The sequence below is a fragment of the Scophthalmus maximus genome, chromosome 8 (genome assembly GCF_022379125.1).
Source record: "Scophthalmus maximus strain ysfricsl-2021 chromosome 8, ASM2237912v1, whole genome shotgun sequence".
Lineage (NCBI taxonomy): Eukaryota > Metazoa > Chordata > Actinopteri > Pleuronectiformes > Scophthalmidae > Scophthalmus > Scophthalmus maximus.
Genome location: NC_061522.1, coordinates 4147501 through 4172500, shown reverse-complemented (window position 1 = coordinate 4172500; position 25000 = coordinate 4147501). Strand labels below are relative to the sequence as shown.

General features: G+C 46.1%; 1 protein-coding gene across 3 annotated transcripts in view; it reads left to right on the top strand.

Moving 5' to 3' along the window:
- Positions 1 to 7000: 7000 nt before the first annotated feature.
- gna12a (guanine nucleotide binding protein (G protein) alpha 12a) overlaps positions 7001 to 25000 on the top strand; it is a 20015-nt gene continuing 2015 nt past the window's right edge. Inside the window, exons 1-4 of one of the 3 annotated variants that reach the window (XM_035638013.2) lie at positions 7001 to 8047; positions 15271 to 15489; positions 24607 to 24657; positions 24770 to 24970. In XM_035638013.2, coding sequence (XP_035493906.1) covers positions 7730 to 8047; positions 15271 to 15489; positions 24607 to 24657; positions 24770 to 24970 — 789 coding nt within the window. In that variant the 5' untranslated portion in view covers positions 7001 to 7729. Of the gene's footprint in view, positions 8048 to 13286; positions 14019 to 15270; positions 15490 to 24606; positions 24658 to 24769; positions 24971 to 25000 lie in introns of those variants that run through there. The other 2 variants (XM_047333686.1, XM_035638014.2) reach the window with 2 other exon arrangements.

Sequence of the window (25000 nt, the reverse complement as noted above, 5' to 3'; positions counted from 1 at the left end):
TTTTCACGCCATGTGCCGCACTATGTGTTGAGTTCTGTGTTCGTACATGAATGTAGTTCTCATGGCTTGAAGGTGTGATGTTTCAAAGTGTGTAACACTCGCTTTTCCTTCTGGGACAAGGCAACATGTCAGCTACCTCCTGTAGTTACTGTAAAGAGCTATCACGTAGCATTGACATGCGATTGATGTCAAATCAATAATTCTGAATATTTTGATCCCCTTGATTAGGGTTGATGTTGGGTGGAGCTACGCTTGAAATAACCCAATATGGATGCTTAAGAATGATAACGGTGTAAGTTAAGATATTAAGATGCTACCAGGAAGCAGTCTAAAGGGGACACACCTGTGCAGGGGCATCACATAAGACTGAATTGTGTAAAATTTGTATAATCACCAGCAATACAATACAGAAAAAATGCTCAGTTTACTTTGCATTATTTTTCATCTTTATCATAATTTTTACTGCACCTGCATCATAGAATCTCGTTTTCAGCGCAAACTCCAGAAAAATTACAAAACTATCAATGATTAACAAAAAATCATGTCATTTATTTGAAATACTATTAAAATGCAGTTTTCAAATATTCTAAACATATATTTTCACTATTTACTCACACAAATACAGCAGAAACATGTAAAATACAGAAATATGAATGTGGCACATTTACAGATAAAGGGATTTATTTCACTGAAAATAGTCAGAAATTAGTTGAAAAAATATATTTTTAAACCGAGTTCTGTCGTCATGCAGACATGAGGTATTCACACTTTTAAATGAGATCCCTGCTTGTCGCTACATAATGTATAAAGAAAATTAAGTGACTATAAATGAAACATGCTCCCTGATGAAAAGACAGACCCCCGAGGGCTAACGTAATTCTACCCTGGCTGACTCTTAATCCTCTGCCTTTAAATTACTGACCCTTTTACAGCAAATACAGTGAGGCGGGCAGGTGTCAATCAAACACGTGCCGCACACGCCCACGCTGCCCCCGAGGACGTCTAATCAGTCAAAGCTTAGTAAAAGCTGTAAGGGCTTTAAGTATGATTTCTTTTGTTGTGCTTCCCCATCCGTGTCCATTTAACTTGCACACGCACATAATAAAACTATAACCATGAAATTGTCATGCATAAAAAACAATGAATAAATGAAAAAAAGTCTCATTGTGAAAGAGAAAGTAGAAATCAAAATGACCCAAAATTCAAGCTGGATTCCGGGAGAAGGGGGTCTTTGTGTGAGAGGTCCATCATTAAGGCCCATTTAATATTAAAGACCCTGCTTTTTTAATCCTTCGGGCTGATCGGACTTCTTCTCAGGTTGATGTCCGGAGGTGGAGTCAAAGAAACTCTACCACTGCGTCCAAAAATCACTCGGTAATTATTCTGTAGACCGGCGCTGCAGGTCCGCTGCCTTCAGATGGACATCCTGAGCTTTTGGTCACGACGTGGGAAGTCGCGAACGAAATGGCTGCTGTGGAAAAGGTTGATTGCAATTGAAACAACAAAATGACGCGAGCGCGCCGTGATTCGTCCCATGTGTTCGATCAGGTCCAGCGAATGAGCCGGGAAGATGTCAATCGAGCCTGCTTCATACAAACCTACACGTGTGATGTGAGGAGGTCTTACCGCTCTATGAGTATGTATAATAAATCAGTCAAAACACGTGTACGTGTATAGAACAATTCAAAACACAATTACAAAGTTATTTACCATGAGATTACTATCTATGAAAAACAATTAGAATCAGAATCAGGTTTATTTCCACATGAATTTCCTTTTTTTTTTTTTGGTGCATAAGTGAGGGGAGAGATGAATTCCAAAATGAAAGAGCAAGTACTTTGATTAACACAAGAACTCACAGTACAATAGCAGACACAAGTGAAAGATGTAAACTTAAAAATGAAAGGTATAAAACTATGAATATATTAACATATATATATAAAAAAAATACAAGAGTTACAAAGCTGTGAACGTTTTTGCAGGAGTAAAAGTGCAGAGTATCCCGGTTGTACAGAATTTGGTATTAAATCCCCTGAAATCTGACCTATTCCTTTAAAAGACCTCTTTTTTCTCCTTTCTACCAGATCAGTAAGTCACACAACCATCCTACTTGTTAATACCACCGGACATTTAACTCTATAGGTAGCCGCGATGCTAACGCTGCCGCTAGTTGACGCTTAGGAGACAGAAAACGAATTAGGAGCTTCAATGTGCAAACTTCTTTGTTAGTGTCTTGTTAGTGACCAAACAGCAATACCACATGGAACCACCAGGGGGCACGAAAGTTGTCTGTTGCCTCTTTAAAGGGATAGTTCAGTGATTTTGAAGTGGGGTTGTATGAGTTACTTATGCATGATATGTGACCTTATGGAGATGGGGATCAGCGATGTCATTCAACGGAGTTTGAGTGCTGACCTAAAACTCGCCGCGGTGGCTTTGGGTCGAACAGCTGATTTGCGGATTGATAACCTGCCGGCACAAGTTGGCGCAGTAGATACATGGCCGATAAAAAAAGTCCTTCAGCGTACAATTGAACTGATGTTACGTTCAAGGTTTAAGGTAACGTTTAAAAATGTGGCAAAAAGACCTTTTTCGGTGGTCCCCTCTGCGACAGTGGGGCTCAGACTTACGCTACTTCCACTTCTCCTTCGTTACATGACATCGCTGATCACCCTCTCCATACAGTATATTAACTATGCACAAGTAACTCACTTCGAAATCCCTGAACTATCCCTTCAACGGTCACTTGCTGCAGCGAGTAAAAGGCAGAGCCCGAAGTTCTCTCTCTTTTAACAAGGCACACAGATTCTTCTTGTACGAGAGAGGTGCTGTCCGGAAAAAAAAGAGTGTGCGCCCCCTTGTCCGGGCTGTGCGGTTCACGTCGCACTGAGACTAAACGACACACAATGTGCGGCGAGGGGGAGAGAGGTTGATTCAGCTGGACGACAGGTTGCGCGGCCTGGTTTTTCTTCGAAGCGGTTCGTCGTGCGACACAGAACTAATAAGGCCGCGATGGAGATTGGAAGCGGGGGCACGTCGGCCCAGTCTGAGGAGAGGCTTAATCGGTCACATTAAGTGGGAGCACTTGAGAAAGCGTGACGCGGGTTCATGGGGGGAATTTGAATCTCGCCTTAACGCCGTCTTTACTCACCTTTAGGGCCCCCACGTCTCTCACCGCTGTCGCCTGCTGTCTCAGGCAGCGGGGGCAAACGAGGACTTCCTGCTCTACTAAACCCGGTTGTTCGGCTGCGGCCTGTTTATCAATCCGCCCCCCACCCCCACAATCTTTTCTTTCTCATGGTGGCAGGGCGACCATCTTCTCTCGCCCAATTATCTGAGCATAAAAGCTCGAGGATTTCACATCGCTATTCCCGCCGCCATATCACAGCTTCTTTGTTCTCCCCTTTTCCATGTGTTTTCTTTTAAAAGAAAATGCAATTTCTTTCCTTCTTTCTCCTCCGAGCACCTCAGCCCTTTTTCACGCGACTGCTATCGAGCAACAGAGGAAATTGCATGGTCACATTACGAGGCTCTGCCTTGCATTGCTGATTTTTTTTCTCTCACTCGCTTGTTATTTAAGCGGCACCGGAGCCGGAGCTCGCTCTGCTGTCTCATCCGGGCTAATTCACTCTGAAGGAGATTGGCAGCGAAATGCCTCAAGTGTAAAATGGAAAAACACCAGGGTTGCGGACAGGAAGAAGCCGGTGGGTGGCGAGGCGTCGAAGCCGTGCGTTCATAAAAGAAAACTCGGCCTCAGTCACCGAGTCTGGAAAGCGAAGCTTCCTGGAAGTGTGTGAAACCTGCGGTCTCTTGAATGACCAGCAGGGGGCGACTGTGGAGAAAATGACTCTGCTTCTTACTGGTTTAATAACTTCAGTAAACGGATGATGAGGCACAGAGCATTTGGGGGCGTGTACGCCGTGTGATTTACAGCTAGCATCGTCCAATGGGAGTGCTGTGTCCCGCTTCTCCCCGGATCCAGCCACAAAACCAAGCCGGTCATTGGGCGTGGACCTGCAGGCAAAGTGGAAAAACTATTCCAAGGTTTTGATTTGAAACGTTTGGCTTCCACTGTGTTCAACTTCCTGCCGGTCCAAGTGCCAAAGTCTATTCCCTCCTGTTCATAATAAATCTAATTGAATTCTAATTTACTCATCGTCATTCATTCTCTCCCATTGATTGAATTCGTGGTTTGAAGAATCCAAACAAACGCCGCTTCAGCTTCCAGAGCTCTGCAATTAAACCTGTGATAACTCTCTCGCCGACTGATGGCAGAGGGACGGAACACTGACGGATCACATTCCAGTTAGATAAGGTGAACTCTGCACATTAGCTTTCATTTGGACCCACGTCCTCTGGGCCAATAATCTCTTGTTTTCCAGTCTCCGCAGACTCCCCCCCCCGCCCTCCTCCTCTCCCTCTGAGTCTGTCGGCTGTTGGGTGATGGGCAGACGGTGGCGCACAGTGCGGCTCCTCCAGAGCTCTCGTCGGAAAACACAATGGCGGCGAGAGCGTGGCGAGAGTCACAGGCCGCGATGCTGAGACAAAGGGCAGAAACTTCCCAGAGCCGGGGGGACGGTTCCCCCGGCGGGTTCATCGCCCTTTCACACCACACACTGTCATTTGCGCTACTGTCCTGGTGAAAACGATGAAAAGGCAAAAGATTGAAACGCAGACAAAATGTCGGCCATCCTGTTCCGACCGGCTGCCTGTCGGCACCGCCGGCGTCTAATCCGTCTGACGCCGGGCAGCGAAGGCAGCGCCGCCGTCGGAGGGGAGAAGCCTGTCGCGCTGACTGAAGAGCGGCGGCCTGTCAATCACCGCGCGCTGCTGCATTCGGCATTTCAGTCAGGTACAAAGGAAGGAGGAACACAAAGGTGTGTGTTTGTTGCCAGAGCACCTCAAGTCAGACAGGCATCCAGACGGTGAGCCTGAATAACAATATTTTCATCAGGGCAAAGTGGGAATAACAAGGGAAGAGGAGGATGATGAGAGAGAGAGAGAGAGAGCGGTAAACATAGTTCGGGGTGGAGCGGCGGCCATGTTTTTTTCTGAGACGACGTATGCGTCTTAAATGTTCTGAATTCATCTGCACCTAAAAACATTTCACACAAACACAAGAACACACACACACATGGGAGCGAGAGGAGTGTGGAACATTAGTGAGTGTGTGTGCATGTTGTTCCCGGGGCCTGATGAAAAGGATTTTAGGCTAATTACATGAAAAGAGTGTGTCGCTCTCCAGATTAGTTTCCATCTTGTACTTGCATCACTCTCCCCCGCAAAAAACACACAAATAATATATGCAGTCTCACGCTGCACCGGTTCGACAGGCCGCCGCCGCTGCCGCCGGATTTTTAAATTAGAGTCATTTTAAACGGAATAACTTGTTCTTTTGTGTCTGTGTGTCTTTGTGTGTGTGTGTGTGTGTGTGTGTGTGTGTGTGTGCGCGTGCTGTCACGTCTTCCACAACACTAAACTCAATGATTGAGTCAATAAAGGACATGATGTTCTGAGCGTGACTTCCAGAGCTGCGTCTTGGTTCAGTGCTGATACCTCGCCTTGCTGACGGTGCGTTTCGTTCTGCGTCTCACTCCCGTCTTCTGTTTTTAATTGACAGATAAAAAACGGGAGAGTTTCAAAGAGAGGAGGAGCCCCCCCCCTTCAAATCTAATCTAACAGCTCCCTCTGTCCAGAGAAAGCTAGAACTGCAACCTCACATCCTTTTTATTTGATTTCATTATTTGACATGGACATGGTTTTATCATTTCAACAACATACTGTTATTTTTTTGGTCATACAGGTACGTAGTGTAAGAATCTATGTGTTCAATAGAGTCATGTGGAGAAGAAACCTCGGATTAATGATATATAAATAAACGAATATTTGCGCAGACTAAGACTACACTTTAAGGTACAGTATGTAAACTGCTGGAGTTGGGAGGGGGACTGGACCTTGAGTTATGAAATCCCCCACTGTGCTGCATTGATTATGTTCTCTTTACCTTCGATACTGTAACCTTAGTATGTCTCAAATAACACAGCTCTCTAAAGTGATGTCTTTGTCATTGAGTAAAAAATGATTTGTGTGTGATATTTGAGAAAACTAAACCCGTGACCTTTGACCTTTATTTTCACCCTTTGCAGAGGCACTATGGCAGCACCTTGTCCTCCTCCTTTTCACCAATCTTTGCATGTGCTTAGTTGTTGCAATTGTTCCCTCTATTGATTTGAATCTTTATATGGTCATTTGAATCCATTATTGACTGATTACTGTGATTAGTTTGAATGTTGTATTGAGAGAAAAGTTGTATGTCTTTTTCTTCTAATGACTCCACCTCCAATGTACAACCCAACCAAGCAAACATTTAATCAGTTAATTTGCATGTCATTATAGTCCAGATGTGAATTAAATTTTTAAAAGCTGCAAAAACCCCCCGAAATAAACAAGAGAATTGTTTAAAATTGATGAATACACAAAGTCAAAATATTTTTTTCAAATGTATCAATGTAATAATGTGTTGTTTTTATGAAATTTCAGAGCATTTATAAGAAGTCTAAAACCTTGACAAAAAAAAGAGAAAATATTGGTAACATTACAAAAATTCATGAATAATAAATTTAAAAAATCTCATTATAATCCTCACCTTTACAATAGTGCCAAAGAAAGATGTAAATACTTTATTGATCTGAGGGAAAATTAGACATCCAGCAGCTTGTATGGCAGTTACCAAGAAAAACAGCAAACATAAAAAATTAAACATTCAAACATTCATATATACTGTATAAACTCAAAAATATAAACAAAAAATACATCAACTTAAAATGTGTCAAAGCAAATTATTGTTATAAGTCATAAGATATTAATGTCGGGGTCTTTACATTCAAAATACATTATGACAGTTTAAATGGAAAGATTACAATAGTTTTTACAAAATTAGAGCTAGGAAAAGATGACTGAGAGATTTATTATCTTCTTTTTAACAGTCAATGTAGTCAATGTCATCATCAGGTAAACTGTAGCAGCAGTCTACACACAATTTATACTTTAACAAGTTTTATTCAAACTGAAATCTTCGGTGTATCGACTCCGCGGCGCCCTCTGGCGGAGAGCTCCGGTAGTGCACCCCCACCCAGCCAGCCAGCCCTCCACCGTCATGTCGCTGTGACCGTCCCCTCGCTCCCTCTCCCTCCGCTGCCCAAGTTCACAAACCTCTGTCTGTGTGTGTGTGTGGAGCTCGGACGGTGGGAGTCTCTCACATTCTACTATTGTTGCGCGTCGGCTGGACGGACACACGCACACACACACACACACACACACACACACACACTGGCTCGCTCGCCTCTACACTGCGCATCTGACTCTGCGCCGGACGGACTCCAACATCTGAACTTGGAAAAAACTTCTTGGAACATTGTCCTGTTTTGATTCTGTTGTTGTTGTTGTTGTTGTTGTTGTTGTTGTTGTTGATGGCGCGGTGTAACCAAGATGGACACGGGCTGTGCGCCGGCTGGAGACTGGACCAGCGCTTCTCCATCTAAATGTAGCACTTTTGACTTGTTCATCCGCGGGGAAACGTTCTAATCCATCGGGTGGATGTAACCGGCTCTGGGTCGTTTCCACCCCGGCGGAGAGGGCACAGCCTGCAATGAGCATTTGAGGTCTGGGCTGAACTTTTTCCCCCTTTTTTTTTTCTTCTTTTTCATCCGTTCCGTTCCCACGACTCGCCATGTCGGGGGTGGTCCGCACCCTGAGCCGCTGCCTGCTGCCGGCCGACGCCGGCAGGGAGCCGGGCGGCGGCAAGGAGCGCGGCCGGGAGCGCGACGCGGCGCAGGAGCGCGAGGCGCGACGCCGGAGCCGCGAGATCGACGCGATGCTCGCCCGCGAGAGGAGGGCCGTGCGCCGGCTGGTGAAGATCCTGCTGCTCGGCGCCGGCGAGAGCGGAAAGTCCACATTCCTCAAGCAGATGCGCATCATCAACGGGCAGGAGTTCGACCACAAGGCGCTGCTGGACTTCCGGGACACGATCTATGAGAATATACTGAAGGTAAGACGCCACGGGTCGGAGTGATGGAGGGCCCTCGTCACCTGGAGCCCAAAGTTTGGTCTTCTACTTTGACAATCTTTGCTGGCAACACGTCTTGGTTTGGGTCTTATTTTGATATATATATATATATCATGTGTATATATATGTATATATATATATATATATATATACATATATATGTATATATATTAAGAACCTTCTTGAACCACACAGAGGGGTTTGTTGACATAGTACATATTTTTAACCTGAGGTGAAAGAGTGTGTGTGTGTGTGTGTGTGTGTGTGTGTGTGTGTGTGTGTGCGCGTGCGTGCGTGCTCTTCCTTTGTTTGCTGTCATGGCTGCACCTCCTTCGCCAGCTAACAATACCGGACTATTCCTAAGGGATGAGCACATCCGCCCTGAGTGCCACACAGCCCAGACCGAGGATGATAAGAGCCAGTGTGCAGGATTCTGCCCCCCCCCCCCTGAATACCAGCACACAGTGGCGGCCTGTCAGGGGCCCCGATCAGAACAGAGACCCACCAACACTATCTCGATACACTCCACCACCATGTAAACTGCAGAAAAAACCCAAGTGGCAGCCCACCGTGACTCGACGTGGTTGGTTAACTGCGGTTTTTTTGGGGGGGGGGGGGGGGGGGGGGGGCCTCAAGTGTAGCATTTTCTGACTTTTGTAAACAACCAAGATGGCTGCCGCCGTTGATGAACGAGCATTGGACTAAAAGAGCTCGTTTACCTTCAAGTGTCTCCCACAAAAATGGCAACGCTCGTTCACAGACAAGGTGGTATCGTCGTCACAGGCGTCTGCTCTCTGCTCTGGTCTTTTGACATTTTCTTGCGATGCTCAACAGGCGTCGCATGATTCATCTGCGTCCGTTGGTAACGCCTCTCGGAAACTGATAAACGAACCGAGAGGTCCCAGACAAATATGTATTTGAGCGTTAGTCTGGCTATGGCGCGCCCACTTACACCTGCGACCATGCACCGATTGGACGGTACCAGCAGTCAATCGAGATGCGTCCACGTTCCAGTGGTATTTCACTCTATCTGACAACACAGTTTACAAAATGAACATCATGTTGTATCGGAGAGGACTTGAAATTAGCGCATGAGATCATAAAATCTTCAAGAAAATGTTTACTGACGTTATTTTTCTCATGGGCTTCTGTAGAAACGGACTTTTTTTTGCAAACAGTGAGTCGCCCTCTGCTGGCGATTCCAGAGAATACAGGCTTCAGGCACCTCTGACCGCATTGGCTTCATTTTCCGGACCCCGTAACTTCGTCCATTTTTATATAGCGTGCATGAGAAAAACACAATATACGATATTTACAGTAGGAGCAGAGAGAAGTGGCAAAATCAAGCAAAGTATGCTATTATAGAGGAAATGTTTGTTTTCTCCAGGGTGGCACAAATGTCTGCCCTGCCCACATTCAGAGATAAAAGTAAGTGCATTTGCACCATCTTATATATGAAATATGAACTTGATGACACTTGATGGCCTGTAATCCCTTCACTCGCCCCGTCGCTGTCCAGCATCCTGAGAAACGTCTTATCTCATTAAACAACAACAATACCACAGTCACGACTTTCTCCAAGTAACAGTTGTTCTAGTAACAATTACAACCTCCCTCTAATTCCCAGACTTTCCAATGAATCCGGTCGTAAAATGCCAGGAAAGAGTGGGAAAATATCTAAAGTGACGTCTTGCTTTTTTATTTGATTTCATTTTTTTGCTGACTGACAGGCCAGAATCCAGAATTATTCAATTTACCAGTAAAGAGGGGGAAACACCAGACAACAATCAGAGGGTTCTTTCCATCACTGACTGGTCCGTCAGTCATTTTCTTGGGATAACTGATTCTTGTTTGGGCTGTGAAATACCAGAACATGGTGAAACCTACATTACGTCCACTACAGCTGACACGTTAGTTTCTTTCTGTTGGACCGTTTCAAACAAAAGTGACAGGTTTTCTGTCACAGACACTAAAGAGAAGCAAAAAATATAACCAATAAGTTGTCTGTGCATTGACTGATTGGTTGATTAACGTGCATATAGCTTCAAGGTTGTTAAAAATCATTTTGGTCAACGCTGTAGGCCGCCTGATTTACAGGCAAGATAAAGATGACATTCATTCGATTATGAATTCATCAATAAGTCCTTTTGTGATGTCAACAATTTGCTATTTATTTATTTATTTATCTGAAACTGTGCAAAACCCAAAGAAGATTATTTTACAGTCACAAGAGAAAAAACAACACTGCAAACATGAACTGTTTTGTGCGGTATGTTTCAAACGTCTATATGATATTTACAGTTTAGTTAAATATTCAAAGGCAACACTCCAAATATTGTCGAATGCACCCGGACATTTATTGAACGTGTCCTGTGCATCATTTTAGTCGCGTTTGCCCCCAAATTCAGCGCGACATATTCCTGTGTCCTTGTGAACTCTGGCGTCTCGCACTAAAATGAAACGGGTGCATGTGTTCGACTGAAACCACAGTTTTAATTGGTGTAATGTGAAACATGCAAAACCAAGTAGAAACTATTTATTCGCAACTATAGACGTGGGGGTGAAGATCTACTAGTTTGTAATAATGAATAACACACAACGTGTGAACTTATGGTGGGTTGACTGGGCAGCTGCAACCTACATCTTTACACACACACACACACACACACACACACACACACACACACCCTTCAAGGGGGCCTAATGACAGAGAAGGAAAACAAAGCAGGGAGGAAGGAGGGATAAAGCTGTAAGGGAATACACAGGTGTGTGTGTGTGTGTGTGTGTGTGTGTGTGTGTGCATGTGTGTGCGTGTGTGCGTGTGTGTGCGTGTCTCAGAGCTCAGGTGGGGTCCTGCACCTTGAGTGTGTCCGTGATTACACCTCTGCAGTAAGTAATCCCCGTCAAAGTGGAAGCGTTCACTTCTCACGAGTTTAAAAACCACTGGTCCTCAATGTTGGTGGCGAAAAGCTGCAGCCTGCGGCGAGCTGAGTCCGTCGAGCCGCGCGCGCCACACATGAGCACGGCGCCATTAGGGGGAACAGCTTCAGACTTAGGAGTGGGCCGAGATATATTTTTTTCCCCTTATCTCCTTTTCCAGCACTTGTCTGTTCATCATCGTCGCTGTGCCGCTTGACCGAACTCTCCCAGCCCCCGTAAAACATGGGCGAAGTCACAAGTTCACAGTTGTTCACAGAAAAATGGATTTAGCTCAGTCCTGCTTATTCGCCAAATTTCCTTTAATTTCCCCCCCCCCCCCCAAAAAAAGAAAAGACAAAGAAAAGAGATTTATTGAAGCTTGTATTCCTTCTCTTGGAAGAAATACGATGGAATTCATAAGTTAATAAACCCATTTGAATATACTCAAGGGCTGTATATATATATATATCTATATACATATATATATATATATATATATATATATATACACATATATATACACATCTTCGTTCTTTGGGTGTTGACAGTGTTCACTGTTTATGTTGATTTCAGATTATAGAGTTTAACCACTCACTCAGCACTCAGGTTATGATTGTATATTTTATTCCAGCAGTTTTCTCATGTTTGCCGTACGGTGCGCGGTGATCTCCGTCTCCCGGCGTTCCACTCTTGAGTGAACCACGTGCAAAATCGATGCAGGAGAAGCCGGCTGCCGTTTTATTACCGAAAAAAAAGCTGGTGACAGACGTCCTCCGACACTCCCAGCCGGCTACTGTAGGACTCTGCTCACAATGCCCCCCCCCCCCCCCCCCGGCCACGTACAAATACAAGCAGCAAGCGCAGGCGTCATTTTGGGGCCAGTGACCCTAGAAGAGAAAAACACCGAGAGCCAGTCTTTTGTCGAAGCCTCTTCCGCCTCAGACCGGCGTTTCCGTCCACGAACAGCTGACCGTGGAGTGGAAGGGGGTGAGGTTGAGTTCAGATCAAACCTTTTGGCGTGGGGAAGTAGTCCCTGTACTGCACACTCGTGGTCCTGCTTGTGAGACGTGAGCGACGCCTGCTGTAGATGTCCAACAGACCAATAGACGGAGGCCGCGTCACGTGAAAGGACGCGGAATAAACCTACAGCCTCCAAGTGACGCAAAAAAACTAATCTGGCATTCATGAGGGAAGTCGAGTCCAACTTGAGGTCCTCTTCACACAGACGACAAAGTTGAGGAAACTGGGATTCGGCCAATTTATACTTGAGTTTGCAGAGGCAGTTGTGGAATTTTGACTATGATACACGAAGGAAAAACGCACGTAGTCCACCAGAATAAAGGTTATGATAGTCCTTTCTATAATACCCAATGATCTGTAAGGCAACACATCCAGAATACCAACAAGGAAAAGGACAGTTTATGCCTCATTTCCATTATTTCCATTTTTTTCCCTAATCTCTCTCGTCGTCCCGAGTGTTTCTCCAGCCGCATCGAAATTGATGGCGTGCCACTTCCAGACCGTACGAGTGGAACAGGGTCACCTTTAATGCCCGAGTCGAAATATTGTTTCCAGAAAAAGGACCCTCTCTGGTGTGTTGTGCTCCAAATTTGGGCAAGAAAAAAGAGAAGAGAACGAAGCGGAGAGGCAGAATGCGGAGGAGGCCCTGAAGCGGGACGGACCTGGTCGGAGCGATGCGGCGCCGGCGTGTTCGGAGTAGGAATGTAAACTGTGCAGGGGAACTCACTGTCCGTGGACTGAAAAAAGGCCCTTTTCGAAAACGCGCAGGCACACAGGAAGTGAGGCAGACGAGGGCAAAGTGGATTATGCAACGAACACGCACATTAGTGAACTGATGGAGGCTCGTGTTGGATTCATGGACAACGGTGATGAGCGGATGTGACTCCGGGCTCCCGCACAGTCACTCTCAGTTTGGGATATCACCAGCAGCGTGCGTGCGTGCGTGCGTGCGTGCGTGCGTGCGTGCGTGCGTGCGTGCGTGCGTGCGTGCGTGCGTGCGTGCATTCGCGTATGACACTCATCACATTCTGGGATTGTCTTCAGTCGCTTAGGTCGTCGTCTGTCTGTCTCTCAGAGAAGATGAAGTCGTAAATGAGCGATCAGACCTAAAAGAAAAACACACACCGCAGCACTTAGTCACGAAGGGGCGTCGCGGGCAGACCCCACACACACACACACACACACACACACACACAAACACACACACACACGTGTCGCCCAGGTCCAAAAGAAACAGACGAGGATCCAAATGACTCAAGAGACGGAGTCACGGTCAACAACAAACAGAAGCGGGGTCTCTGATTGTATTTCCGGTGCACGGGAGTCAGTCCAAAGGTCGGGTAAGGAAAACGACGGATGACAGACAAAAGGAGGAAACGGATCACACTGGGAAACGAGGAAATTAACAAAGTGAAGAAGCCGACCTGGCAGAGTCGAGAAGGGAAACGCAGAGGCTGAACGCCAAAAAAGGGAGAGGGGCCGACGAGCCGCAGGCGTTGGCAACCGGGGGAAGCGGGAGACAGAGGAGGATCAGGAAGTGAAGCGAATATCGAAAAATAAGAGAGGGGCCGAAGACGGCAAACGCCAAAGGTCATTAACGTCGAAACGCAAATCCAGACCCGCAGGACAATCGGCAAAGTCCACGACCGGCACGTGAGGGCCCACGAGGATGACAGGAACGACACAACGAGTTCACATTCAGAGGATTACTCTTTGTCTCCCCGGAGGAGGGGGCGTCGCCTCCTTTGTTTGTCTCTGTCGAGCTTCGTCAGGGGACGTGGGTGTTGTGTGAAACCTCCTGAAGTCAAACCGGGCAAACAAACAAACTGGACTATTGCACAAGAGACAGCTGAGTCACGAGTCACTGGTGGACGCACACCTCGCAGAGGAGCGGCCTTCAGATCAGGGCTGCAACTGACGATTCTTTTTCCTTTTTTTAAACATGTTTTTATCGTATTTTTCACTTACTACAAGGATTACGACAAAAACAAACACACAAACAAACAGAGAACAAGTAAGGTGCAGGGTATCGGCAAGGCGTCTTCCTATGAAGGCCTGTGACATTCCAATGAGTTCCACTTCGTGAGCTGAACAACGATTCTTTTGATAATCGCTTAATCGGTCGTTTATTTCTCTCGATTAATCGATTAGTTGTTTGGTTATTTTGTCATAAAATGTCATAAAATGGTTAAAAAATGACAATCGTGTTTCCCCCAAACCCCAGGACGATGTTTTGTTTCGTCCACACGCAGAGGACATTCAGGTTCACTGTCACAGAGGAGCAAAGAAACCAGAAAATATTCACATTTAAGAAGCAGAAATCAGAGAATTGTGACTTTATTTTCATAAAAACTACCTTAAACAATTATCAAAATAGTTGGCGATTCATTTACTAATCGATTACTAATCGATTAACTGTTGCAGATCTACTTCAGCCATGAACGGAAGTCCGGACATTTTCCTCAAAGCAGCAACACACACACACACACACACACACACACACACACACACACACACACACACACACATCTATGAATGTACAAAACTAGACGATCACACAAACATCCGTGTCGATACAGTTCATTTTGAACCGGAGCGTGCAATGAAATGTGCCGGTCGACTCTAGAGAAAAACTATGTTGTGAGATCAACGAGCAACAAAACTACCAGGGAAATAAACGAGATCATTAAAAAGCATCAGATGGTGAGATACAAATGAGAAGTGTCACCGGAAGAGTGGAACACAGGACACATGGGAGTGGGCTGTGGAGAGGATGGATGAAGAAACGACAAATGAAGGAACAGACAGAAAACATTGAATATCTGTGTGTGTGTGTGTGTGTGTGTGTGTGTGTGTGTGTGTGTGTGTGTGTGTGTGTGTGTGTGTGTGTGTGTGTGTGTGTGTGTGTGTGTGTGTGTGTGTGTGTGTGTGTGTGTGTGTGTGTGTGTGTGTGTGTGTGTGTGTGTGTGTGTGTGTGTGTGTGTGTTGGCGACTTTGATCAGTCAGGAGCAGACCTCCCATGCAGATCAGTGCCAATGGTTTTCATCAGAAAACCACACACGCACGTGTTCGAGTGTGTGTGTGTGTGTGTGTGTGTGTGTTTTTAAGTCACAGACATGTTAAGTTCCTTCATGTTTACTCGTTAAACGACACCCGCTGTCCATGTCTCCCTCAGAAAGCGGCGCGTGCAGTGTGAGCTCCCCGTGATGAGCGTGTCCGTGTGGTTCACAGTCGTCTCACCGCTTGTTGTGCGTCTTGTTGTGCAGGGAATGCGCGTGCTGGTGGACGCCCGCGACAAGCTGGGCATCGGCTGGCAGAGCTGCGAGAACGAGAAGCAGGGCATGCTGGTGATGTCGTGGGAGGGCCGCGTGGGCGCCACGGGCGTGGAGCCCGGCGAGTTCCAGCTGTACGTGATGGCGCTGAGCGCGCTGTGGGCCGACGCCGGCGTGCGGGAGGCGTACACGCGGCGCGCCGAGTTCCAACTGGTGAGTGGATGAGGAGGGGAGGTCTCACGCACCCACGCACGCTCGTCAGATGGTCTCTAGTGCCCCTGTATTGGTATTTAACTCTACAATAATCCCCGATTTTTCCCCCAATTATGACTATTATGTTTGGTTTTTTTTACATTTTTCAGAAGCTTTGGTCATATTTTAGCATTTCTTTTATTTCTTTAGTCAGACTTTTCTGCTTGTGCGCTAGATTCCGTGCGCTCTCAGGTGAAGCATGTGGTGTCAGGGATTTAGTTTGGTGCTGGTGGTGGATGAGCTGTTGTAGCTGATTATGGTGACAGTGAATAACCAATTCATAATCCTCCATGTGTTGATTTAAACAGAAATATGTCGATTATATAAAAAACAAACAAAAAATAGTTCTCCGTCATAAGCTGGAATGATGTAGGGGTGCAACTAATGATTCATTTCATAATTCATTAATCTGTTGATTATTTTCCAGATTAGTCGATTAGTTGCTTGGTCCAAAAAATGTCATCAAATGATGAAAAATGTCTATCGTGTTTCCCAAAACCCCAAGATGATGTTTTATTTTTGTCCACACATCAAATATTTAGTTTATTGTCACAGAGGAGCAAAGAAACCAAAACATATGGAAGAAGCTGAAATCAGAATTTTGACTTTTTTTCCATAAAAACTACCTGAGCCAATTAATCGATTGTCAAAATAGTCGGCGATTAATTTAGTAATCGATTACTAATCGATTAACTGTTGCAGCTCTAGAATGATGGAAGGAAAACAATTGCCTCTGGTATTGTACTATATCAAAACCATAGGAATTATATTGTTGCTCACCAAAAATCCCAGAGAACATTAGTGGAAAGTCTTTAAAAAAGGAAAATAAAACAGTGTGTATTAATATGTTCTCTAGTAAAAACAGGTTTTTCTCTTTTTCCAATCATCCTCATCTGACCCCTCAGTGAGGGTCGCGACCTCCGGGGGTCAATGAGCCCTTTTTCCCCTAACGTCGACATCGAGGGTCGTGTTGACTCACAGATTACTCACCGGCCGAGGCGACGCGTCACAGTCATGACGCGTCACAGCAGCCGACTTCGCTTATTCATCAGTAGGAAAATCTCATCTTGACTTTGCATGTCTGGGTGGCAAACAGAAATGTCTGGTTTGACATGTAGTCAATCTTCACAATACAATCGGTTCCAGGAACACCTCCGCGTCGCCCCGGCGGTTTGGAGAGTAGCAGCTTTCTTCCAGGTAACCGATTCACGTAGAACGTCAACGGATGAAGTGAGAAAATGATTTAGCCGTCAGCGCAGTGAAGGAGCAGCCAGTGTGTTGTTCTGCTCTCTCGCCCTCTCACTGCCTGGCAACTTTCCACATTTTTTTTCTCTTGACTGGAAACGGAGCTGGGTGAAGTGGAGCCCCCCCCCCCCCCCCGAGGAGTTTCATTGCTGCTTTCATTGCACCAATTTCAGATGGCTCGCAGATTTCCGAGTAATTTCTTTTTTTTCTTCTTCCGTTTAAACCATAATATTTTGAAAAAAAACACGCTGATCAAAACCGCCGGTTACCACTCGTCGCGGATTTTCTCTTTCTCTTTTTTCTTTCACTAGACTAGAAAATAAAGCAGCATTTTTTCATTGGGGTTGATAAAAAAATCAAATAAGGTTAAAAAAACGTCTTCGTTACAGCACATTTGATACAATCCCAACGCGCACAATGGCACATTTACTCGCACCAACGCCGGGACGGCTGGAAGAACCACTTCTCCTCCGCAAGTGTCTGACCGATGTGCGGAATGTTCTGAACGATCATCAAACCCCAGTGTCTGTCGGACATGAGCGGAATCGGCAGCGGCAGCCGCTCGCTTGCTCGCGTTGTCGCCGTGCGATGCGGCGGCTCGGGCTGCCGGTGTACGCGCCCCCCCGGCGGCGAAAGTGGCGCTGCGGCCTCGGAGCTGCGGGGTTTGACCTTTCACCTTCTTAGGCGTTTATCAGTGACCAGCACTATCTGGAGTCAGACAGAAGCCACTTCCGCCTCTCTCACTCACTTCACATACAGCGCGTTTGTGTGTGTGTGTGTGTGTGTGTGTGTGTGTGTGAGTGAGAAAGACGTCAGCGCACAGCTTTGGGTCAGACCTCTTTGTCTAATCTGGAGTCAGTGTGTGATAGAACCAGTATGCGGCAGGCAGCTGCAGAGGCCTGCACACGTCCTTCTGGCTCAGATATTTCATTTTTTTCTCACTGTCACCGCAAATCGCCCCCCGAAAAAGACCAAAAACAGCAAATGAATCGAACGCTTATCGCCTGTGTCGGCCTGAAAAAGGAGATTGTTTTTTTCCGCCCTCTGAGTCATATGGATCCACAAAAAAACTATTGTGGGTGAGTCACAGTGTTACGCTGGACGGCAGTTTATTTTGGTCCGGTCCCACATGCAGCGTCCCTGCAGCTGTAAACACTCGCTCGCAACAAGAACACGGACATGTGTTGCTGACTAGTGAGTCTTGCGAAAACTTTTTGCTCTCACCATGTCTGTAGTTCGGGGAACGTGACTCCGGCGAGAGAGGGAGACAACAGAACATACATCAACATATGAACAAGTGGTCGGACAAGCTTCCTGAAATATTACAAGGAGGATTTTTTACACCGTCGTCTGAACGTCCGAGTCCAAAGACGTGCAGCTCAGGTCAACTCTCTAAATTGCCCTTGGGATGGATGTTTGTCGCTGTCGTCTGCAGCTACAACAAGCGTCTATGACTTATCATTTCATACGCTGTATGATTTTGGTAAATTAATATTACAAGAGCACTTAGAGATCATAGACCTGAGAGGCTTTGCCCTCTCTCGCTGTGGGGAACATTCAAACTTGATCTGGATCCCTCCCAAAAATTTAAAGGAGACATATTAGGCTTTTTCAGTTTTTCCCTTTTCCTCTAGTATGTTATATAGTGTTCTCCCCGACAGAAAACTCCTAAAGCTCCTTGAACGCCTCGTCGGTTGTCCGGACGATTCTTCCGTGACATTGTGACATCACGGTGGTACGGAAGTGCACAAGGCACGTCTGATACGGCCCCCCCCCCGACACTTCCTACACGCGCTGGAAGGCAGTTGACCAATCGCAAGTGGGGCCAGCCGGCCAATCAGAGCAGACCGGGCCTTAAAGAGACAGGAGCTAAAAGCAAGTGTTTCAGACGGGGGCTGGAGAGAGGAGCTGCAGGAACTGACAGTCCGAGGAAACGGATGTGTTCACTGAACATTAGAGCATGTAAACCTTCTCAAGTAATAAACCCAAATTCAATTTAAGGACCCGAATATGAGCATGATACGTCCCCTTTAATCACCTGTTGCCATGCCTGAGACCTATCTTTCACCAAATATTCATGCAAATGTGTCCGTAACTTTTTTTTTACTAATCCTGCTCACAAGCAAACAAAACACGCAGACGGAGCGAACCGATCACATTTCACCGTCTTGACGGAGGTCAAATCTATAATATCCTGAAGGGCTTTGAATGCACCGGAGGGGGAGTTTCCTCAGCCGCTGGTAAAAAAAAAAACAACACCCCTTCTTCTGTCGTTCTGCGACTAATTCTCGTGCAGGCCCACTGGCTAAATGGGCAGCGGGCCACGCTCACAAATATGTAAACAGAGCATGTGCAGATCAACTGAGATTAACAGGCAGCTGCCCAGTTCATCTGGAGACTTGGCCAGAGGGTGCCGATGCTTGGTTAGCTCCCCCAGGGGCCACGTTACGTGCTCTCTTCTGTGTGGAGTCATGTGCAACGTTTTTTGACTTCATTTGGAAAAATGAAATTCTGAAGGGGCCCTATGTACATTGTGTTTCCTTCTGCAGCGTCAGCGTGACCCATAGTCGGAATTAACTCAATTACCAGAATAAGACCTGAAATAACACGGTGACTTCCTTGTGGCCCCGTGACTGAAAGAAAAAAAAAATGTGCACAATGTGTTCCTGTTTTGTTCCCATGTTGTTATATCCTATCTTCTTTTTCTCATAGGAAATGACTTGAGTGCTCTCTTTCAAACCTGGACTGGGCATTTGTAACCCTCTCCAAAGATCCACGAGGCTTTTTGCTCGGCAATGACGGGAAAGTGTCGAGTGTCAGTATCGTTTTGTTCTTTCTGATTAAGAAAAACTAAAATTGGTGTCCACCGTGGAGTAAATGTGCTGGGTTCGATTTCTCTCCTTCCCCCCCCCCCCCCTTTGTCTCTGCCGTCGCTCTCCACTCTCGGAGAGAGAGAGAGAGAGAGAGAGAGAGAGAGAGAGAGGTTTTTCCGGGGATACCGCAGTCGGCTTTTCCCAGGCACAGCTGGAGCCTGGCCACGGGCCGACGGAGGCGGAGGGAGGACGGAGAGAGAGAGAGAGAGAGAGGGGGGGGGGGGGGGGGGGGGAGTCCGACCAGAGGAAGAGAGGAAGGGAGTGGAAAGTTAGAGAGGAGCAGGGTGGAGGCGAGGGGGGGCGGGGGTGGAGATCATGACAGGGAGCACACACGTGGGGATCTTGTTGACTCGCAGGCATCCCCCCGCGTCCCGCCACACCCAGATAACACATGGTTTGATACAGGACGTAAACACAGCAAACCTCCCTCTGCTCGACACAAACAAGACTGTACATCATCACGCTGTGACGGTGAACTGTGGTGGCTGGTGTCTTCAGCAGCACACACACACACACACACACACACACACACACACACACATCCTGAGTGAAGGAGGGACGAGTTCAGACTTCACCGCTCGACGCCCCCGACGGAGGATTGGAACACATGCACACACACACACACACACACACACACAGATACACACACACACACACACGTCCTGAGTGAAGGAGGGACGAGTTCAGACTTCACCGCTCGACGCCCCCGACGGAGGATTGGAACACATGCACAGACACACACACACACACACACACACACACACACAGATACACACACACACACACACACACACACGTCCTGAGTGAAGGAGGGACGAGTTCAGACTTCCCCGCTCGACGCCCCCGACGGAGGTCTGACTCATACACATCTACTCCATGTTTCAGAGTATTTTAAAGCTGTAGCTGCTTTGCCGATGTTGATTAAATATACAGTATATAGTACAGTCTTGTGGTACTTTTACTTGAGTAATTCCACGTTATACTACTTATATACATCTACTCAACGTTTCAGAGTATTTTAAAGCTGTAGCTTCTTTGCAGATATTGATTAAATATACAAAATATAACCAACAAATCATTTTTCACGCAAGTTAAATTTAACATTAAAATGACATGTACATAATATTTAAAATCCATTAATATCATTATTCTGAAGGGGCATTCTGCATAATGAGTACTTTAACTTACTTTTACCATGTTTATAGTAAGTATATTTTCATATTTTTATCTAATTCTTTTGTGTTTTTACTCACGTAAGGTTTTAATGCAGGACCTTGTAACAGAGCGTCTCTTCCTTCTGGTGTTGCTGCTTTTACTCTTACGACAACGCAGTGATATACGGAGTATTGATAAGTTGCTTTTTTATTGTCCAGTTTTATTTTCACATAGTTTTTTCCTCCACAATTTATCTAAGTTTTGACAAAACTGCTCTCAACAAAGACATTTCTGAAACCTGGAAACACAACATCAGTACAACAGAGTGCATGTGTGTTATTATTATTATTTTTTAACCTTAGATTTTCAGAACCGAACCTCTAAGACAATTCAAAATAGTTCGATATTCACAGGAGTTTTACGTTTGACAAAGAAAAATGAAACCTTGAAAAAAAGTTTCCGGGAGAGATCTGTTAAATTGAGTTAATAAATCACCGATATCCAACATCCGTTTGAGCTCAACCAGACTAACGAGATATTGATAACAATTTCAATGATTTACCAAGAAGAAAAAGCCAAACATTCCTCATGTTCGGTATATTTGAATATTACACTGTTGATCAGACAATTTGAAGAGGTCTGCTTGGACTCTGGGAAGTTTTTAATTGGCATAATTTACAGAATAATAATCGATGGATGAGGCAATTGTTAGTTAGCGTCCTGGTTTATTACTCAGTGTGTTCACACTGTGAGCTAATATCTATCTGTCGCTTGTAGTGAAAGACTTCACTGGTCAATGAATAGTGGCACACACCCAGTCACACACACATGCAAGTGACGCATATACCTGTGTCCATACACACACACACACACACACACACACACACACACACACACACACACACGTAGAACACAGAATGTGAGTTTATTCAGGTCTTTGCTGTGATAAAGCCCCTAATCTGCCCATACAAGCCGTGAATGGAGACATTCCTCGTGCCTTATTCAGCCTCACACACACACACACACACACTCACACACTACAGCTGCATTTTTCAGTTTTAGTGCTCGTGGATTTGCATTGCAAGGCACTAAAAGTCATCCTCGGTCTAATGAAAGGAATTTATTTTTGATATTTAGTGTGATGCTTCCACACTGCATGAATGATCAGGCAGTTTCATTTCTGCTGATGGCAGTTAAAGTGTCTGTGGAAATGATCTCTGTGTGCGTGTGTGTGTGTGTGTGTGTGTGTGTGTGTCTCTGTCTGTGTTTGCGTATCCCATCATCTCTGGGAATTCCCCCTCCTCTCCGCTCTTCCCTCCGACCAGCCCCTCCCCCTGTTCACGTCCCGCTGAACCAATCCGGCTGTTCGGGCTTTGTTTCCTATTGCAGTGACACTGTAGGTCACTGCGGCGGGGTCACGGGGTCACGTCTCACCCGAACACGGGTCACGTTTCCTGGTTGTTACGCAACGCACAATGTCAGGGACGTAGACAAATGTCACGGCCACACCAAAAGTACGGTCAGCGTGACGGGAACTGAAAAATCTGGAAAACGTTTAAAGAGGAACAATCATGTATTGTAGTGCGTGCGTGCGTGCGTGCGTGCGCGTGTGTGTGTGTGATGGTACTGCTAAAATGACTTTGTAACTCGGTTCTGTCTGACTCGCTAATCCCTCCCTCCCCCATGTCTCTCCCCTCTGTTTTCACACACACAGCTGTTTCCTGTTGAGTGTGTGTGTGTGTGTGTGTGTGCGTGTGTGTGTGTTTAAACTATTGTCATGAATCATAGGTGTAAAAATACATACGTGAATACGCACTTGTTTAACGTACAGTGCGTATTGTATTAATGTGGACCTGAGGTTTTGGATGTTTACTCTACTACATATTCTACACCTGACACCCGCAGCAAACTCTTCTGCAAATCATGCTGCCGCGCGTCAGAGGAACTTTTCCCCTCTGTTCCGGGCTGCCCGATAGTTTTTCGCAGAATCAATTAGCGGCCTCTTAAAACTTCCCCAAACTGTGCAATCCATTACGCCGAACCATCAGGCTGCACTCACGGCACACTGCAGCTCCACACCAGCGTTTGCGTTGGCAAGAATAACGAAGGCAGACTCTATGTCCACCGTGATGGATGACGACCCACGTTTGGGGAGGGCCGCTCATTCGTCCTCCTGCCGCGGCTGATGTCGTAAAGAGGGCGGTAATTTATATTTTCATAGAGGCGGGGGTCGTTCATCGCGAAGAAGCCACAGAGAGCGATCACCACTCCCCCTCAGCTGTGCGAAGCCTCACGGTGTCTACGGAGCTCGTTGTTTCAGCTGTCCCGCAGCGGGAGGCTTGTCCTCGGGGACAAATCTCTAGAAAACCCGCCGTAAACTACGCGGCCATTACCAAACCGCGGATGGACTCAGGCAGCACAAGCTGCTTTCAGACAACTTTTCCGCAGGGGCTGCGTATATGAGATGGGCAAATGTCCGCAAATTATTTCTGTGAGATGTCCGAGTGAGCCCGTGTGAGGATACAGATTTACGATTTGTGGACGCGCCTGACTCGGGACAATCCCTCCAGCCGCGTTCTGGTTGGTGTCTGAAAAACAGGTCGATGTGGAGCCGCTGAAGAGAAGGACGTTTCCCTCCGGAGTTGGCGGAGACCAAAAACAGAGCAAAAAACATTCAATATTCGTATTGCCCAGAAACACAACTGCGTGGAGCGCATGCCCTTCCGCCAAGGCTGAACAATCTGCCCATGGTTGTCTTGGTGTTTCAGTAGAAAATTATGAAAGAAAAAAAATTTGGTCTAAATTATTCATTTGTCATTTAACATGATAAAAGAAAATATTTTTTAAAAATCCTAATTCTGCTAACAAACAAACAAACAGACACGGGTGAAAACATAATCTCCTTGGCGGAGGTAACGAATGAAACTGTGTCTCTGCAACCTCTGTACATTTAAATAAGCAAAGATTTGTGGGAAAAAACCCCAAAACCCAAGTCATAAATCCAATGTTAAATCTACTTCTAGCTTTGTTTTGGTCTCCACCAGCCCGCAGGGGAATATGTGGCTCTTTGTTTGCCTGCTTTTTAGCGGCTTAATCTGAGCTTATTTGCATAAAAAGAAATAAAACGCTGCTGTTGGAACCACGCTTGAGGATATTTGAAGTTTGTGGCCCAGAGAAAGAAAATGGTTCCTGAAAAACACTCAACAATGCTGCGTAAAGCTGCGATGAGTCTGGAGATACTGTAATTCTCAGTGAGGCGACCATTTTAAAAATTACCAATTTGTTCCATTGTTAATAAAAAAGGCAACATTAGCATGTGGATCTGTGAGCTTCACGGTGTGAGAGAGACGCTTCTGTTTCTGGGTGACAGTGTGATGGAGTTCACTTAATGTGATTAGAGTCAACGCCGATAAGAACGCGGCCCATGTAAACACAGTTATGATTAATCACATAACTTCAGAGTCTCTTCAGTTTGCGGTTATGGATTCACGAGGATTCCCTGCGATACAGATCGAGCGCGCCCGCTGCACGCAGTGGCAGCGTGGGTTTCAAAGAGTACTGTGGGGTTGATGTGATTATGTCCGGGTCACATGTTTTTCTGTACTGTGCTGCGTCGGCTGGTGTATTATTAAATCAGTGACCACAGCTTGTGAGACATGAGAAGGAAATAGGGAGAAAATACGAGAAATGAAAGTGATTTAACTTTGTCATTCGTCTTTTAAACTCGGTTTCACGTGTAAACAAGATGACTAACTTCCCCTTTTCCGCTGTAATGGGTTGTTGCTCTTTCTCTCCCTGTCTGCAGAGTGAGTCAGTGAAATACTTCCTGGATAACTTGGATCGTATTGGACAACTGGTGAGTCACAGTCACAGTCACTGGTCCGCGCCGAGCTTCGGTCTGCGTCGCCTCATTGCGTCTTTCAGTTGATTGCGAAAAAAATAATGAAATGGCTCCCTCCCATTTTCAGAGCTATAGCCCGAGCAAGCAGGACATTTTGTTCGCGAGGAAGGCGACGAAGGGAATCGTCGAGCACGACTTTGTCATCAAGAAGATTCCTTTCAAGATGGTGGACGTCGGAGGGCAGAGGTCGCAGAGGCAGAAGTGGTTTCAGTGTTTCGACGGGATCACGTCGATTCTCTTCATGGTGTCGTCGTCCGAGTACGACCAGGTAACGCACACACACACGCGCACACACACT